The sequence below is a fragment of the Sciurus carolinensis genome, chromosome 11, assembly GCF_902686445.1.
Source record: "Sciurus carolinensis chromosome 11, mSciCar1.2, whole genome shotgun sequence".
Taxonomy (NCBI): Eukaryota; Metazoa; Chordata; class Mammalia; order Rodentia; family Sciuridae; genus Sciurus; species Sciurus carolinensis.
Window position 1 is genome coordinate 66593975 of NC_062223.1, and position 17322 is coordinate 66611296.

Here is a 17322-nt window from a genome sequence, read left to right on the forward strand (position 1 = left end):
CTTGTAAATAAGAACTTTTGAGTTTTACTCTGATTGAGATGCAGAACCATTTGAATGAACAGGGGAGTTATGTGGCGATTTGACATACTTTTTAACTAGATAACTCTGTCTGTAGTGTTGAGGGAGGGAGTAAGGGTGGAAGCAATGAGACCAGTTAGGAGACTTGTATAGTAGGAGAGGCGTTAGCTTGAACCAAGGTGTCAATGAAAGATGGTAAGGTCATAAACATATTTGAAAGGTGAAGTCCACAAGGTTTGCAAAGGAATGGATAAGTGGATGTTAGAGAAAGGCATTAAAGATACACAAAGCTTTTTACCTGAGTGATTAGAAAAAATAAATATAACATTGGAGTGGGGAGGATTGAAGAATACAGATTTAGAGATGGGTAAAGATTAAGAGCTCCATCTTAGACATACACTGAAGATTTTATTTTAAAACCAATGGGTACTACTTTATGTAGATAGATCATTAGATAGTTATATAGTTCAAGAGAAAGCTTGATTAGAGATAAAAATTTGTAACTTGTTTATGATTAACAAACAGGAGACTGTAAGTGATCACCAAAGAGCTACGTTTAAATAGAAAAGAGACCCAAGTACTGAACCCTGAATTATTCACATTGTTAAGAGATTAGGGAGATGAGAAATAGATAAAGAAGTAGCAAAAAGACCCAGAAATCAAGTAAAGAAAATGTTCATGGAAGAGGAAGACAAGTGACTAGCTGTCTCAGAGACTGCCAGTAGATCATAGAAGTTTGATTCTTGTATTCTATATTTTGGGCATATGTATGAATGTATATAGTATAATCACTTATCTGTCTCATTTCAATCTGTGCCCCTCTGAACTCCTGCACTCTTTCTGTCTGCCATTGTTATTTTAACACTAAATAATTTACCTATGTTTAATGTTGCAGGAGAATCCAAATCCTCATATGGCATTCCAGAAAGTTCCACGCCCAACAGAAGGATCTCATTTGCGAGTTCATATTCTTCCTTTCCCCAAAATTAATGAAACTCGGGTTCAGGAATTAATACAGGAAAATCTTGCTAAGAACCAGAATGCACCTCCTGCTACACGAATGGAGAAGAAATGTGTTGTGCCAGCAGGTCCACCTGTTGGTATGTATTTGTCTATTTAAAAGTAAGCTTTTATCAAGATGTAAGATGCAAAGAAGAACAGTATACCATTTGATGAACGTTCACAAGTGAACAAAGTCATATAACTAGAATCAGAACACTGTCAACACTGAGAAACTCTTCCATTCAGTACTTCTCACAAAGGATAATCATTAACCTAATTGCGACCACTGTAAAATCTTTTATTTTTATGAAATAGTTTTTTGAGATACAATTCACATACCATAAATTCTCCCATTTAAAGTCTACAATTCAGTGTTTTTTTTAGTATATTGATAAAATTGTTCAACCATTATCATTAGTTTGAGAACATTTTTATAAGCCAAATAGAAAAACCTATACCAATTAGTAATTTCCTGTTTACTGCACAAATCACCTCCTTCCCAAATTTAGGCAGTAATCTGCTCCCTGTCTTCACAGATTTGCCTATTCTGGCCATTTTTATAAATAGAATTTTATAAATTTTTATAAGTAGAATATACTGTGTGATCTTTTGTGACTGCTTCCTTCACTGAGCACAGTTTATCTTTGTTTTAGCTTCATCATTGATTTTTCATAACTGAATAATATTCCATGGTAGTCTTTCTTTTTAAGTATGTGGGAGGTGAAAAGATTGTGCCTTTAGATTCCAAAAACAGCCATGAGATATGAGTCTTTCTTTTTGACTTCATTTGGCTTTTTGTCTTCATTGATGCTTCATTTGCACAAATAATATAGTACTTTGTGGAAATACCCTTTTTTTTTTGGTACTGGGTGTTGAACCCAGGAGTATTTAACCACTGAGCCACATCCCCACCCCTTTTTTGTATTTTATTTAGAGACAGGGTCTCACTGAGTTGTTAGGACCTTGCTAAATTGCTAACCAATCCTCCTGCTTCAGCCTTCTGAGCTGCTGGGATTATAGTCGTGCCCTGCAAAATATCATTTTTATTTTATTTTATTTTTTACAAATACTGTTTTCATTTATGTCCTTCTAATATTCTCTTAATATGCTAAATTTATATGGGTAACTTTAACCTATATAATAGACTAGAATTTTCCAGTCCTGTGTTAAAAGATGTGTTAGAAGGCATGAAGTTTGCAGAAATTAAAAGTGACATTCTGGGCTGGGATTGTAGCTCAGTGGTAGAGCGCTTGCCTAGTATGTGTGACGCACTGTGTTCAATTCTCAGCACCACATATAAATAAGTAAAATAAGGATCCATTGACAACTAAAAAATATTTTTTAAAAAAAGTGACTTTCTGCCAGACATGGAGTACATGCCTGTAATCCCAGCTACTCACAAGGTGAGGCAAGGGGATCACAGGTGCAAGGCCAGCCTGGCAACTTAAGAAGACCCGGTCTCAAAATAAAATAGTAAAAAGGGCTGACAGCATAACTCAGTGGTAGAACATGTGCCTGATATGTGGAAGTCCTGAGTTCAGTCCCCAGTACTGAAAAAAAAAAGTGACTTTCCTAAGCGAGGATAGCCATGCATTAGCCATACTGGCCATGATCATTTCTCTCTCTCTGTGTCTCTCTCTCTCTTTTGTTTTTTTTACACTACTTCTTCCCTTCAAGTTCCCTATACACAAATTTGTAGTATCTAATTTTTTTGGTATGTACTTTTTCCTTGGTAATATCTTAAGACTTCTTTTTCTGTCAGTAGTCCTCTTTAATACTACCTATTTTTGTTTTGGTTCCATTCCCTAAACATTTCCTATCAGAACATTTGGTTTACGATTGAAATCTAAAATAGATGTTTACCTTTTACAGTATTCATTTGCATAAGAGTTAAGTGTATCATGAAAATCTATCCTGTGAAATTATCCATTAGTCTAACATTTCAAAACCTGAAAATGTAATCAAATAATGAAATGGAATGCTTTCTTCAGTGCCATATAACAAGAGAAAAAAAAATTGTATGTCAGTCATGTTTATAAGTTTTTTTTTTTTTCCATACCAGAGATTGAACCCAGAGGTACTTAACCACTAAACCACATCCCCAGCCCCTTTTCAGTTTTTTTTAAATTTTGAAATAGGGTCTCATGAAGTTGCTGAGGCTTGCCTTGATCTTCTGCCTCAGCCTCAGCCTCCTGAATTGCCACCATGTGCTACCATGCCCAGCATGTTAACTCTGGAAGTAATATTCCCCTTGCTTTTGTAATTTCAAAAGAAGTTTAATTCATTTGTATATCTTTTTATATTCCTTTACTAGTTTCAATAATGGATAAGGTGACAACAGTTTTCAACAGTGCACAGAGACTGGAAGTTGTTAGAAATTGCATCTCATTCATATTTGAAAATAAAACTTTGGAGACTGAGAAGGTAATAAAATGCCATTTTCCCAAGTAAACATTTATCATTTTCCTTTCAAATTTACATGTTAAAGTTACCAACTGATCTTTCCTCTGATTCTATCCTTTTTCCTAATAAAATATCCTTTCATCATTATATTCACTTTAAATGAGTAGTGGTTAAGATTTTAAATTGTAGTCTAATCCTAATTATATGGCTATAAGAAAATTATTAATGGTAATTTTTCCCTCAGATTTTTAAACATTGTCCTTTAAACCTTATTTTTGGCATGTTACTTAAAAACAGTTATATTCTAAATATGGTTTTATTTATTGCAGAATGTAGCTACATTTTATAATGGATTAAAGGAACCTGTACTCAGCTTTAAATGACTGCTCACCTCTTTTATGTTTGAGGTTTTTGTTTGTTTCTAGTTTTTCTTACAGTTGAAATGTTGCAGATTTCACTCTCTTACTTTCAGCTTTCACCTGCTGTTTCTTATACCTGCCTATAAGATTATTATGCCCTTCTATAGTCAGACTTCTTCCTTTCCTTTTATTTGCTCCTTTGTTCTGTTCTTCAGGTTTCCCAAATTAAATAAGCTTATTACTTTCGTAAATTAACTTTACCTTACATGGAAAACTGAAAGAGGCATTCTTGAGTGTTCATCTGAGGAAGTGAAAGTGTTTTAATGTGTAAACTTAGTGATATCTATTTAAGTTGTCCTGAGTTCTTTACTTATTTTGTTATTGAAATGAGGAGAAGAGATTGTAAAACTATCTAGTCATTCATTAATGTTGAGTAGTGATGAAATAGCTGACTAATTTAAAAGTATAAAATTATTTATGGGTTTTTTATATCTGTCATTATAATTTTCCCTTCCATTCTTACCATGGATACTTGGCCAATTATAGAAAGGAGGTGTCTTAACTATCTGTGGCTTGGAGTTGTGTTCTGAAGCAACTGTCAGTTTGGTAACTAACATTTTGTTAAGTCTCAGGAAAAAAGTTAATGTGTTTTCAATTTACCACATAAGCTAATTCTACTTATTTTTCATGCTGGTTTACAAATAAATTTAACTATAAACCTATCTATTTTATTAATCATCTTTCTAGCAAATCACTTCTTTCCTAGGAGTCTCATTTTACTAATAACTTTGTTAAATAGTTGATAGGATGCATTTGAATTTTCATTGTGAGTGTTTGAAAGATTTGGGGTTTTTTGTTTCATTTTGTTTTCCCCTGTGGTACCTTTTGAAAACCTGTGTCTTTCTTATCCTCAGACCCTTCCTGCTGCACTGAGAGCCCTTAAAGGAAAAGCTGCAAGACAGTGTCTCACTGATGAACTGGGCTTGCATGTACAGCAAAACCGGGCAATTTTGGACCATCAACAGTTTGACTATATAATAAGGATGATGAATTGTACTCTACAGGTAATTTTTAGTCCTTCCAGATTATTCTTCTTATTTGAGGATACTTTTATTTTTCCTTGAGATTAGTAATTACCAATGTATTGACTTCTTGAGACTGCTACAGCTAGTAGGATGAAGAACCAATCAATATTCATGTCATTTCTTTCAGAAGCCCTTACTCATTACTTGACATAAATATTAAAGTTCTCCACTAATTTTTTGTTTCCTCTTAGAAAATATTTTACTAGTTTCCTAACATAAGCAAGCTCTTTAAAAATGGATTGTTATATTTAAAGCCCTAAGTTATATATTACTTAATATCTATAGTCACATCAACCCTTTTCATTCAGTTTTTAGTTATACTATTAAGGCAGAGGGCAATTAATGATGGATAATTCAAATGATAAGTAAGTTATTTATTAAGGACTTTGTAAGTATAGAACACAAAATAAAAAGTTTACATTGAGCTTCAAAACTTGTCTTATCTTAGAAAAATTTTCCACAAAATAATGAAGACCTAAATTAGAAGAAGCAAATACTCTGGTTTCCTTATTATATATTCTGTACATTGGCATCCTATTCTCTACAGCTGATACAAAAATCCTTTTTCAAAAAGAAAATGTAAAGAAATATGAGGAGTTCAAAAAGTTATCTGTGGGACTCCAGAGAAAATAAACAAAATAATGCATGTTAAACATGAGTATATCAGAAAGCAAGAATTACAAGATATAATTATTCTAAAAATTATGAATGAAAGAGGATCTAAATAAATATATCGTGTTGATGGATTGAAAGTCTTCATATGATAAAGATATCAGTTCTCCTCAAAATAATCTAAAAGAAAGTACAGTTCCTATCAGAATTCGAAGTAGAAGAGCAAAAGCCTTATAATTATATACCAACATGCTGCTAAAGAAAAACAAAACATGGGAATTTGCCTTTTCTGCTATTAAAAATTTTGTTTTAATAATTTTAGAAAGATAATTAAGACAGTGTGGAATCTGCACACTCATAATTAAATTGACCAATAGAAGAGAACAGAGAGCCCAAAAGCAGATACACTAATATATGGAATATATATGTGGTTCAGGAGACTTGGCATCTTAAACCAGTGGTAAAGTGACAGCAATTCATTAAACAGTGGTGAGCGGTTTGGATAACTGCATACACATAATATACCATTGATACAAATTTTGTATATACATCTCACAGTATACACAAAAATCAATTCCACGTGGATTGAAGACTTAATATGAAGAACCAAAAAAACTAATCTGAAAGCCTAAATTGTTTCAAACATAGTACAGGAAATAACCTTATGAATGTGATGTAGGGAAAGATTTGTTAAGTCACAATGCCATTCTTAAAAGAAATAATAAATTTGACTTCATAGTGTTCATCCAAAAATATACCATAGAGTAAAACTACAAACCAGAGTGAGAGATGTTTCTAAAACACAACTGCCAAAAGGTTTGTACCCAGGTTACAAGAACTCCTACAAATCAATTAAAAAAAAAAAAGGAAGAAAAACCCAATTTTAAAATGGGCAGAATATTAAAAGAAACCTTCTTGGTTAAAAAGTATATGAAAATCATCTATAATTAATTAAAGAAATGCCTTTTTTTGTGTGGGGGGCGAGTCCTGGAGACTAAACTCAGGAACTTTCTACCACTGAGCTACATCTCCGGCCATTTTTTTCTTCTTGAGACAACATCTTGACAAGTTGCAGAGGTTGTTACTAAGTTTGTGAGACTGACCTAGAACCTATGATCCTCCTGTCTCAGCCTTCAAAATTGCTGATATTACAGGCGTTGCCCACCTAAAAACAGCAAGATAGCATTTTATGTTCGCTATTTGGCAAAAATTTTTAAATTTGATGTTATCAATTATTGGCAAAGTTTTGCATGGAACATATAAACTGTACCATGAATGTGTTAATTGATATAACCACTTTAGAAAATTTTATGAGATATAAGAAAAGAAATAAGATAATTTATCATTTTCTCATAAAGCTGCATAGTGTGTGACTCAGAGACTCCCTCTTTAGAGGAGCTCTTGCCCACAAGAAGCATGCACAAGAATGTTCATAGTGGCATTGTTTTAAATAGCAAAATACTCGAAACAACTCATATGCCAACCAGCATAAGATAAATAAATTATGATATCTTCTTATAATAGATTATTTAGCAGACAATAAATGAATTATAATTACAGGGGATAATATTGATGAACCATAAAGAAGATAGTTTTATGCAGAAATAAAAAGAGCTTAATTATAGTGTGGTTCCTCCATTTTATAAAATTGAGAAGCATATATTATTTAGAGATATTTAATTTAGTGACACTTATGTGGAAAAATATAAAGAAAACGAATGTAATAAGAAACAAAATATTTAAGAAAATTATGTCTGGGACACACAGAGGAAAGGTGGTAAACATGGGGCTCTCTAAAGGTGATGGTTATATTTTATTTCTGACACTAGGTATATAGGTGCTCATTGTATCACTATTCTTAGAACTTTATAACATACATATTTTATGTCTCAGAGTACTCCTCTTACATTTTTTGTGTGGCATATTTATCTTCCCAAACTCATTTCAAAAGATATCTTTCTCATAAAATTTTTTTATTTTAAACAAATGGGATACATGTTGTTTCTCTGTTTGTACATGGAGTCAGGCATACCATTTGTGTAATCATAAATTTACATAGGGTAATGTTGTTTGATTCATTCTGTTATTTTTTTTCCTCCCTGCCACCCTTCCCACCCCTCTTTTCCCTCTGTTCAGCCCTACCTTCCTCCATTCTTGCCACCCTCCTTAACCCCAACCCTAAACCTAACCAAACCCTAACGCTTACCCCTCCCACCCCCCATTATATATCCTCATCCGCTTATCAGCAAGATCATACATCCTGTAGTTTTTTGAGATTGGCTTATCTCACTTAGCATGATATTCTCCAATTTCATCCATTTGCCTGCAAATGCCATAAATTTATCATTCTTTATGGCTAAGTAATATTCCATTGTATATATATACCACAGTTTCTTTATCCATTCATCAATTGAAGGACATCTAGGTTGGTTCCACAATCTGGCTATGGTGAATTGAGCAGCAATGAACATTGATGTGCCTGTATCTCTGTAGTATGCTGATTTTAAGTCCTTTGGCTATAGGCCAAGGCGTGGGATAGCTGGGTCAAATGGTGGGTCCATTCCAAGCTTTCTGAGGAATCTCCATATTGCTTTCCAGAGTGGCTGCACTAATTTGGAACCCCACCAGCAGTGTATGAGTGTACCTTTTTCCCCACATCCTTGCCAACACCTATTGTTGCTTGTGTTCTTGAAAATCGCCATTGTAATTGTGGTGAGATGGAATCTTAGGGTAGTTTTGATTTGCATTTCTCATTTTAATAGAGATGTTGAACATTTTTTCATATATCTGTTGATTGCTTGTAGATCTTCTTCTGTGAAGTGTCTGTTCATTTCCTTAGCCCATTTGTTGATTGGATTATTTGTATTCTTGGTGTAGAGTTTTTTGAGTTCTTTATATACTCTGGAAATTAGCGCTGTATCTGAAGTATGATTGGCAAAGATTTTCTCCCACTCTCTAGGCTCTTTCTTCACATTACTAATAGTTTCCTTTGCTGAGAGAAGTCTTTTTAGTTTGAATCTATCCCAGTTGTTGATTCTTGCTTTTATTTCTTGTGCTATGGGAGTTCTGTTAAGGAAGTCTGATCCTAAGCCAACAAGGTGAAGATTTGGACCTACTTTTTCTTCTGTAGATGCAGGGTTTCTGGTCTGATTCCGAGCTCCTTGATCCATTTTGAGTTGAGTTTTGTGCAGGGTGAGAGATAGGGGTTTAATTTCATTCTGTTGCATATGGTTTTCCAGTTTTCTCAGCACCATTTGTTGAAGAGGCTATCTTTTCTCCATTGCATATTTTTGGCCCCTTTGTCTACTATGAGAAAATTGTATTTATTTGGGTTTATGTCCATGTCCTCTATTCTGTACCATTGATCTACCTCTCTATTTTGGTACCAATACCATGCTGTTTTTGTAACTATTGCTTTGTAGTAGAGTTGAAGATCTGGTATTGCGATACCCCCTGCTTCGCTCTTTCTAATGAAGATTGCTTTAGCTATGCTGGGTTTCTTATTCTTCCATATGAATTTCATAATTGCTTGCTCTATTTCTGTAAGGTACATCATTGGGATTTTAATTGGAATTGCACTGAATCTGAATAGCACTATTGGTAGTATGGCCACTTTGACAATACTAATTCTGCCTATCCAAGAACATGGGAGATCTTTCCATCTTCTAAGGTTTTCTTGAATTTCTTTCTTTAGTATTCTATAGTTCTCATTGTAGAGGTCTTTCACCTCTTTTGTGAGATTGATTCCCAAGTATTTTATTTTTTTCAATGCTATTGTGAATGGAGTAGATTTCCTAACGTCTCTTTCTGAAGATTCATCACTTATGTATAAAAATGCATTGGATTTATGAGCATTGATCTTGTAACCTGCTACTTTACTGAATTCACTTATGGGTTCTAAAAGTTTTCTTGTGGAATTTCCAGGTTCCTCTAAATATATAATCATATCATCAGCGAACAGGGATAGTTTGAGTTCTTTTCCAATTCGTATCCCTGTAATTTATTTGGTTTGTCTAATTGCTCTGGCTAGAGTCTCAGGACGATGTTGAATAGAAGTGGTGAAAGTGGGCATCCCTGCCTTGTTCCAGTTTTTAGGGGGAATGCTTTCAGTTTTTCACCATTTAGAATGATATTGGCCATGGGCTTAGCGTAGATGGCCTTTACAATGTTAAGGAATGTTCCCACTATTCCAATTTTTTCTAGTGTTTTGAGCATGAAGGGATGCTGTATTTTATCGAATGCTTTTTCTGCATCTATTGAAGTAATCATGTGATTCTTAACTTTAAGTCTGTTGATATGGTGAATGACATTTATTGATTTCCCGATGTTGAACCAACCTTGCATCCCTGGGATGAAACCTACTTGATGGTAGAGCACTATCTTTTTAATATATTTTTGTATGCGATTTGCTAAAATTTTGTTGAGAATTTTTGCGTTGATGTTCATTAAGGATATTGGTCTGAAATTTTCTTTCCTCGATGTGTCTCTGTCTGGTTTAGGTATCAGGGTGATTTCGGCTTCATAGAATGAGTTTGGGAGTGTTCCCTCCTCTTCTATTTTATGGAATACTTTGAGGAGTATTAGAATGAGCTTTTCTTTAAAGGTTTTGTAGAACTCGGCTGAGACCCCATCTGGTCCCGGACTTTTCTTTATTGGTAGGCTTTTGATGACCTCTTCTATTTCATTGCTTGAAATTGATTTATTTAAGTTGTGTATGTCCTCCTCATTCAGTTTAGGTAATTCATATGTCTCTAGAAACTTGTTGATGTGTTCGAGGTTTTCTGTTTTGTAGGAATATAGATCTTCAAAATAGCTTCTAATTATGTTTTATATTTCAGTCGTGTCTGTTGTGGTATTTCCTTGTTCATTCCAAATTTTAGTAATTTGAATTTTCTCCGTCTTTCTCTTTGTTAGTGTGGCTAAGGGTTTATCAATTTTGTTTATTTTTTCAAAAACCAACTCTTTATTTTGTTAATTTTACCAATTGTTTCTTTTGTTTCAATTTCGTTGATTTCGGCTCTGATTTTAACTATTTCTTGTCTTCTACTACTTTTGGTGTTGGTCTGCTCTTCTTTCTCTAGAGCTTTGAGCTGTAGTGTTAAGTCGTTTATTGTTGATTTCTACTTCTTTTGTTGAATGCGCCCCATGAAATAAATCTTACTCTAAGTACTGCTTTCATAGTGTCCTAGAGATTTTGATATGATGTATCTCTGTTCTTGTTTACTTCTAAGAATTTTTTTTTTATTTCCCTCCTGATGTCTTCTGTTATCCATTCATCATATAATAGTGTATTATTTAATCTCCAGGTATTGGAGAAGTTTCTGTTTTTTATTCTGTCATTTATTTCTAATTTCAATCCATTATGATCTGATAGAGTACAAGGTAGTATCTCTATCTTCTTGTATTTGCTAACAGTAGCTTTGTGGCATAAAATATGGTCTATTTTAGAGAAAGATCCATGTGCTGCTGAGAAGAAAGTGTATTCGTTCTTTGTTGGATGGTATATTCTATATATGTCTGTTAAGTCTAAATTATTGATTGTGTTATTGAGATCTATGGTTTCTTTATTCAATTTTTGTTTGGAAGATCTATCCAGTGGTGAGAGAGGTGTGTTAAAATCCCCTAGTATTATTGTGTTGTGGTCTTTTTGATTTCTGGAATTAAGAAGGATTTGTTTGACATACATGGATGAGCCAATGTTTGGGGCATAGATATTTATGATTGTTATGACTTGCTGATTTATGCTTCTCTTAATCAGTATGTAATGTCCTTCTTTATCCCTTCTGACTAGTTTTGGTTTGAAGTCCTCATTATCTGAAATGAGTATGGATACTCCAGCTTTTTTGCTGTGTCCATGTGCATGGTATGTTTTTCCCCATCCTTTCACCTTTAGTCTGTAGGTATCTCTTTCTATGAGATGAGTCTCTTGCAGGCAGCATATTGTTGGATTTTTCTTTTTAATCCAATCTGCCAGTCTGTGTCTTTTGATTGATGAATTCAGGCCATTAACAATCAGGGTTATTATTGTGATATGATTTGTATTCCCAGTCATTTGACTCATTTTTGTTTTTTGACATGATTTGGTTTCCCCTTTATTTGGCTATTCCTTTAGGCTAGTTCCTCCCGTTACTGATTTGCATTGTTGTTTTTCATATCTTCCTCATGGAATATTTTGCTGAGAATGTCCTGTAATGCCGGCTTTCTTTTTGTAAATTCCTTTAGCTTTTGTTTATCATGGAAGGATCTTATTTCGTCGACAAATCTGAAAGTAAGTTTTGCTGGGTGTAAGATTCTTGGTTGGCATCCGTTTTCTTTCAGGGCTTGGTAAATGTTGTTCCAGGCCCTTCTAGCTTTTAGGGTCTGGATTGAAAAATCTGCTGATATTCTTATTGTTTTCCCCCTGAATGTAATTTGATTCTTTTCTCTCGCGGCCTTTAAAATTCTGTCTTTATTTTGTATGTTAGGTATTTTCATTATAATGTGCCTTGGTGTGGGTCTGTTGTAATTTTGTGTATTTGGAGTCCTATAGACCTTTTTTTTTTTTAATTATTGTACACAAATGGGATACATGTTGTTTCTCTGTTTGTACATGGCGTAAAGGCATACCATTTGTGTAATCATAAATTTACGTAGGGTAATGTTTGATTCATTCTGTTATTTTTTTCCCTTCCCCCCACCCCTCCCACCCCTCTTTTCCCTCTATACAGTCCTTCCTTCCTCCATTCTTGCCCCCCTCCCTAAACCTAACTCTAACCCTAACACTAACTCTTCCCACCCCCCAGTATGTGTCCTCATCCACTTATTAGCGATATCATTCTTCCTTTGGTTTTTTGAGATTGGCTTATCTCACTTAGCATGATATTCTCCAATTTCATCCATTTGCCTGCAAATGCCATAATTTTATCATTCTTTATGGCTGAGTAATATTCCATTGTATATATATACCACAGTTTCTTTATCCATTCATCAATTGAAGGACATCTAGGTTGGTTCCACAATCTGGCTATTGTGAACTGAGCAGCTATGAACATTGATGTGGCTGTATCTCTGTAGTATGCTGATTTTAAGTCCTTTGGGTATAGGCCAAGGAGTGGGATAGCTGGGTCAAATGGTGGTTCCATTCCAAGTTTTCTAAGGAGTCTCCATACTGCTTTCCAGAGTGGCTGCCCTAATTTGCAGCCCCACCAGCAATGTATGAGTGTACCTTTCTCCCCACATCCTCGCCAACACCTGTTGTTGCTTGTATTCTTGATAATCGCCATTCTAATTGGGGTGAGATGGAATCTTAGGGTGGTTTTGATTTGCATTTCTCTTATTACTAGAGATGTTGAACATTTTTCCATATGTTTGTTGATTGCTTGTAGATCTTCTTCTGTGAAGTGTCTATTCATTTCCTTAGCCCATTTGTCGATTGGATTATTTGCATTCTTGGTGTAGAGTTTTTTGAGTTCTTTATAGATTCTGGAGATTAGTGCTCTATCTGAAGTATGATTGGCAAAGATTTTCTCCCACTCTGTAGGCTCTTTCTTTGCATTGCTGATAGTTTCTTTTGCTGAGAGAAAGCTTTTTAGTTTGAATCTATCCCAGTTATTAATTCTTGCTTTTATTTCCTGTGCTATGGGAGTCCTGTTGAGGAAGTCTGGTCCTAAGCCAACATGTTGAAGCTCTGGACCTACTTTTTCTTCCATAAGATGCAGGGTCTCTGGTCTGATTACGAGATCCTTAAACCATTTTGAGTTTAGTTTTGTGCATGGTGAGAGATATGGGTTTAGTTTCATTCTGTTGCATATGGATTTCCAATTCTCCCAGCACCATTTGTTGAAGAGGCTATCTTTTCTCCATTGCATATTTTTGGCCCCTTTGTCTAGTATGAGAAAATTGTATTTATTTGGGTTTGTGTCCGTGTCCTCTATTCTGTACCATTGATCCACCTTTCTATTTTGGTACCAATACCATGCCGTTTTTGTTACCATTGCTTTATAGTAGAGTTGAAGATCTGGTATTGCGATACCCCCTGCTTCACTCTTTCTGCCAAGGATTGCTTTAGCTCTTCTGGGTTTTTTATTCTTCCATATGAATTTCATAATTGCTTGCTCTATTTCTGTAAGGTACATCATTGGGATTTTCATTGGAATTGCATTGAGTCTGTATAGCACTTTTGGTAGTATGGCTATTTTGACAATATTAATTCTTCCTATCCAAGAACATGGGAGATCTTTCCATCTTCTAGGTTTTCTTGAATTTCTTTCTTTAGTGTTCTGTAGTTCTCATTGTAGAGGTCTTTCACCTCTTTTGTGAGATTGATTCCCAAGTATTTTAGTTTTTTCGAAGCTATTGTGAATGGGGTAGTTTTTCTAATTTCTCTTTCTGAAGATTCATCGCTCATGTATAGAAATGCCTTAGATTTATGTGCATTGATCTTATATCCCGCTACTTTACTGACTTCACTTATGAGATCTAAAAGTTTTCTGGTGGAATTTCCTGGTTCCTCTAAGTATACAATCATATCATCAGCAAATAGGGATAGTTTGAGTTCTTCTTTTCCAATTCGTATCCCTGTAATTTATTTGGTTTGTCTAATTGCTCTGGCTAGAGTTTCAAGGACGATATTGAATAGAAGTGGTGAAAGCGGGCATCCCTGCCTTGTTCCAGTTTTTAGAGGGAATGCTTTCAGTTTTTCACCATTTAGAATAATACTAGCCATGGGCTTAGCGTAGATGGCCTTTACAATGTTAAGGAATGTTCCCACTATCCCTATTTTTTCTAGTGTTTTGAGCATGAAGGGATGTTGTATTTTATCAAATGCTTTTTCTGCATCTATCAAAATAATCATGTGATTCTTGACTTTAAGTCTATTGATATGGTGAATGACATTTATTGATTTCCTGATGTTGAACCAATCTTGCATCCCTGGGATGAAACCCACTTGATCATGGTGCACTACCTTTTTAATATGTTTTTGTATGCGATTTGCTAAAATTTTGTTGAGAATTTTTGCGTCGATGTTCATTAAGGATATTGGTCTGAAATTTTCTTTCCTCGATGTGTCTCTGTCTGGTTTAGGTATCAGGGTAATATTGGCTTCATAGAATGAGTTTGGGAGGGTTCCCTCCTCTTCTATTTTATGGAATACTTTGAGAAGTATTGGAATGAGCTCTTCTTTAAAGGTTTTGTAGAACTCGGCTGAAAACCCATCTGGTCCTGGACTTTTCTTTGTTGGTAGGCTTTTAATGACTTCTTCTATTTCATTACTTGAAATTGGTCTATTTAAATTGTCTATGTCCTCCTCGTTCAGTTTAGGCAATTCATATGTCTCTAGAAACCTGTTGATGTCTTCGAAATTTTCTATTTTGTTGGAGTATAGATTTTCAAAATAGCTTCTAATTATGTTTTGTATTTCAGTCGTGTCTGTTGTGATATTTCCTTGTTCATTCCGAGTTTTAGTGATTTGGATTTTCTCTCTTCTTCTCTTTGTTAGTGTGGCTAAAGGTTTATCAATTTTGTTTATTTTTTCGAAGAACCAACTATTTATTTTGTCAATTTTTTGTATTGTTTCTTTCGTTTCAATTTCGTTGATTTCAGCTCTGAGTTTAACTATTTCTTGTCTTCTACTACTTTTGGTGTTGGTCTGTTCTTCTTTTTCTAGGGCTTTGAGCTATAGGGTTAGGTCGCTTATTTTTTGAGTTTTACTTCTTTTATTAAATGCGCTCCATGAAATGAATCTTCCTCTAAGTACCGCTTTCATAGTGTCCCAGAGATTTTGATATGATGTTTCTTTGTTCTCGTTTACCTCTAAGAATTTTTTGATTTCCTTCCTAATATCTTCTGTTATCCATTCATCATATAATAGCATATTGTTTAATCTCCAGGTGTTGGAGTATTTTCTGTTTTTTACTCTTTCATTTATTTCTATCTTCAATCCATTATGATCTGATAGAATACAAGGTAGTGTCTCTATCTTCTTGTATTTGCTGACATTAGCTTTGTGGCATAATATATGGTCTATTTTAGAGAAGGATCCGTGTGCTGCTGAGAAGAAAGTGTATTCGCTCTTGGTTGGATGGTATATTCTATAAACGTCTGTTAAGTCTAAATTATTGGTTGTGTTATTGAGATCTATGGTTTCTTTATTCAATTTTTGTTTGGAAGATCTGTTCAGTGGTGAGAGAGGTGTGTTAAAATCCCCTAGTATTATTGTGTTATGGTCTATTTGGTTTCTAAAATTGAGAAGGATTTGTTTAACATACATGGATGAGCCACTGTTTGGGGCATAGATGTTTATGATTGTTATATCTTGCTGATTTATGCTTCCCTTAAGCAGTATGAAATGTCCTTCCTTATCCCTTCTGACTAACATTGGCTTGAAGTCCACATTATCTGAAATGAGTATGGATACTCCAGCTTTTTTGCTGAGTCCATGTGCATGGTATGTTTTTCCCCATCCTTTCACCTTTAGTCTATGGGTATCTCTTTCTATGAGATGAGTCTCTTGCAGGCAACATATTGTTGGATCTTTCTTTTTAATCCAATCTGCCAGTCTATGTCTTTTGATTGATGAATTCAGGCCATTAACATTCAGGGTTATTATTGAGATATGATTTGTATTCCAGGTCATTTGGTTGATATTTAAAATTTTATCTATTTATTTATTTATTTTTTGACACATCTTGGTTCCTCCTTTATTTGACAGTTCCTTTAGGATAATTTCTCCCTTTGCTGATTTGCTTCTTTGTTTTTTATCTCTTCCTCATGAAATATTTTGCTGAGAATGTTCTGTAATGCTGGCTTTCTTTTTGTAAATTCTTTTAGCTTTTGTTTAGCATGGAAAGATTTTATTTCATCGTCAAATTTGAAGGTAAGTTTTGCTGGGTATAAGATTCTTGGTTGGCATCCATTTTCTTTCAGAGCTTGAAAAATGTTGTTCCAGGCCCTTCTAGCTTTTAGAGTCTGGATTGAAAAATCTGCTGATATCCGTATTGGTTTCCCCCTGAATGTAATTTGGTTCTTTTCTCTCACAGCCTTTAAAATTCTGTCTTTATTTTGTATGTTAGGTATTTTCATTATAATGTGCCTTGGTGTGGGTCTGTTGTAATTTTGTGTATTTGGAGTCCTATAAGCCTCTTGAACTTGATTTTCCATTTCATTCTTCAGATTTGGGAAATTTTCTGATATTATTTCATTGAATAGATTGTTCATTCCTTTGGTTTGTTTCTCTAAGCCTTCCTCAATCCCAATAATTGTCAAATTTGGCCTTTTCATGATATCCCATAGTTCTTGGAGATTCTGTTCATGATTTCTTACCATATTCTCTGTTTGTTCAACTTTGTTTTCGAGGTTAAATATTTTTTCTTCATTATCTGAAGTTCTGTTTTCCAGGTGTTCTATCCTATTGGTTATGCTTTCTATGGAGTTCTTAATTTGGTTTATTGTTTCCTTCATTTCAAGGATTTCTGTTTGGTTTTTTTTCAATATCTCTAATTCTTTATTGAAATGATCTTTTGCTTCCTGAATTTGCTCTGTTAACTGTCGATTGGTGCGATCATTCAGTGCCTGCATGTGCTCTTTCATCTCATCGTTCAATGATGATTCTTCTGCCATGCTGTCGTTGGATTCTATTGATGTAACATCTAGATTTGTTTGGGGCATTTTCTTCCCTTGTTTTCTCACATTGTTCATTAATCAATGGGTCATTGAGATATTGCAGATTTCCTCTATCGGCTTATAATGTCCCTGAAGATTGCTAGTATATCCCCTCTTATCCTTCAGTAGCCTGAAGTCTTGGAGGAAGTTGATAATGCCGAGCTCCACGAAGAAGCTGCATCTCTAGGGGTGGTGACCCTTAG

General features: G+C 34.5%; 1 protein-coding gene across 2 annotated transcripts in view; it reads left to right on the forward strand.

Annotated features, from left to right (window-relative positions):
* The window catches only part of Sbf2 (SET binding factor 2), a 456025-nt gene that overhangs the window by 261221 nt on the left and 177482 nt on the right, over positions 1-17322 (forward strand). For both annotated transcript variants that reach the window (XM_047516120.1, XM_047516121.1), the window contains exons 14-16: positions 914-1118; positions 3335-3444; positions 4697-4846. In XM_047516120.1, coding sequence (XP_047372076.1) covers positions 914-1118; positions 3335-3444; positions 4697-4846 — 465 coding nt within the window. The remainder of the gene's footprint in view (positions 1-913; positions 1119-3334; positions 3445-4696; positions 4847-17322) is intronic.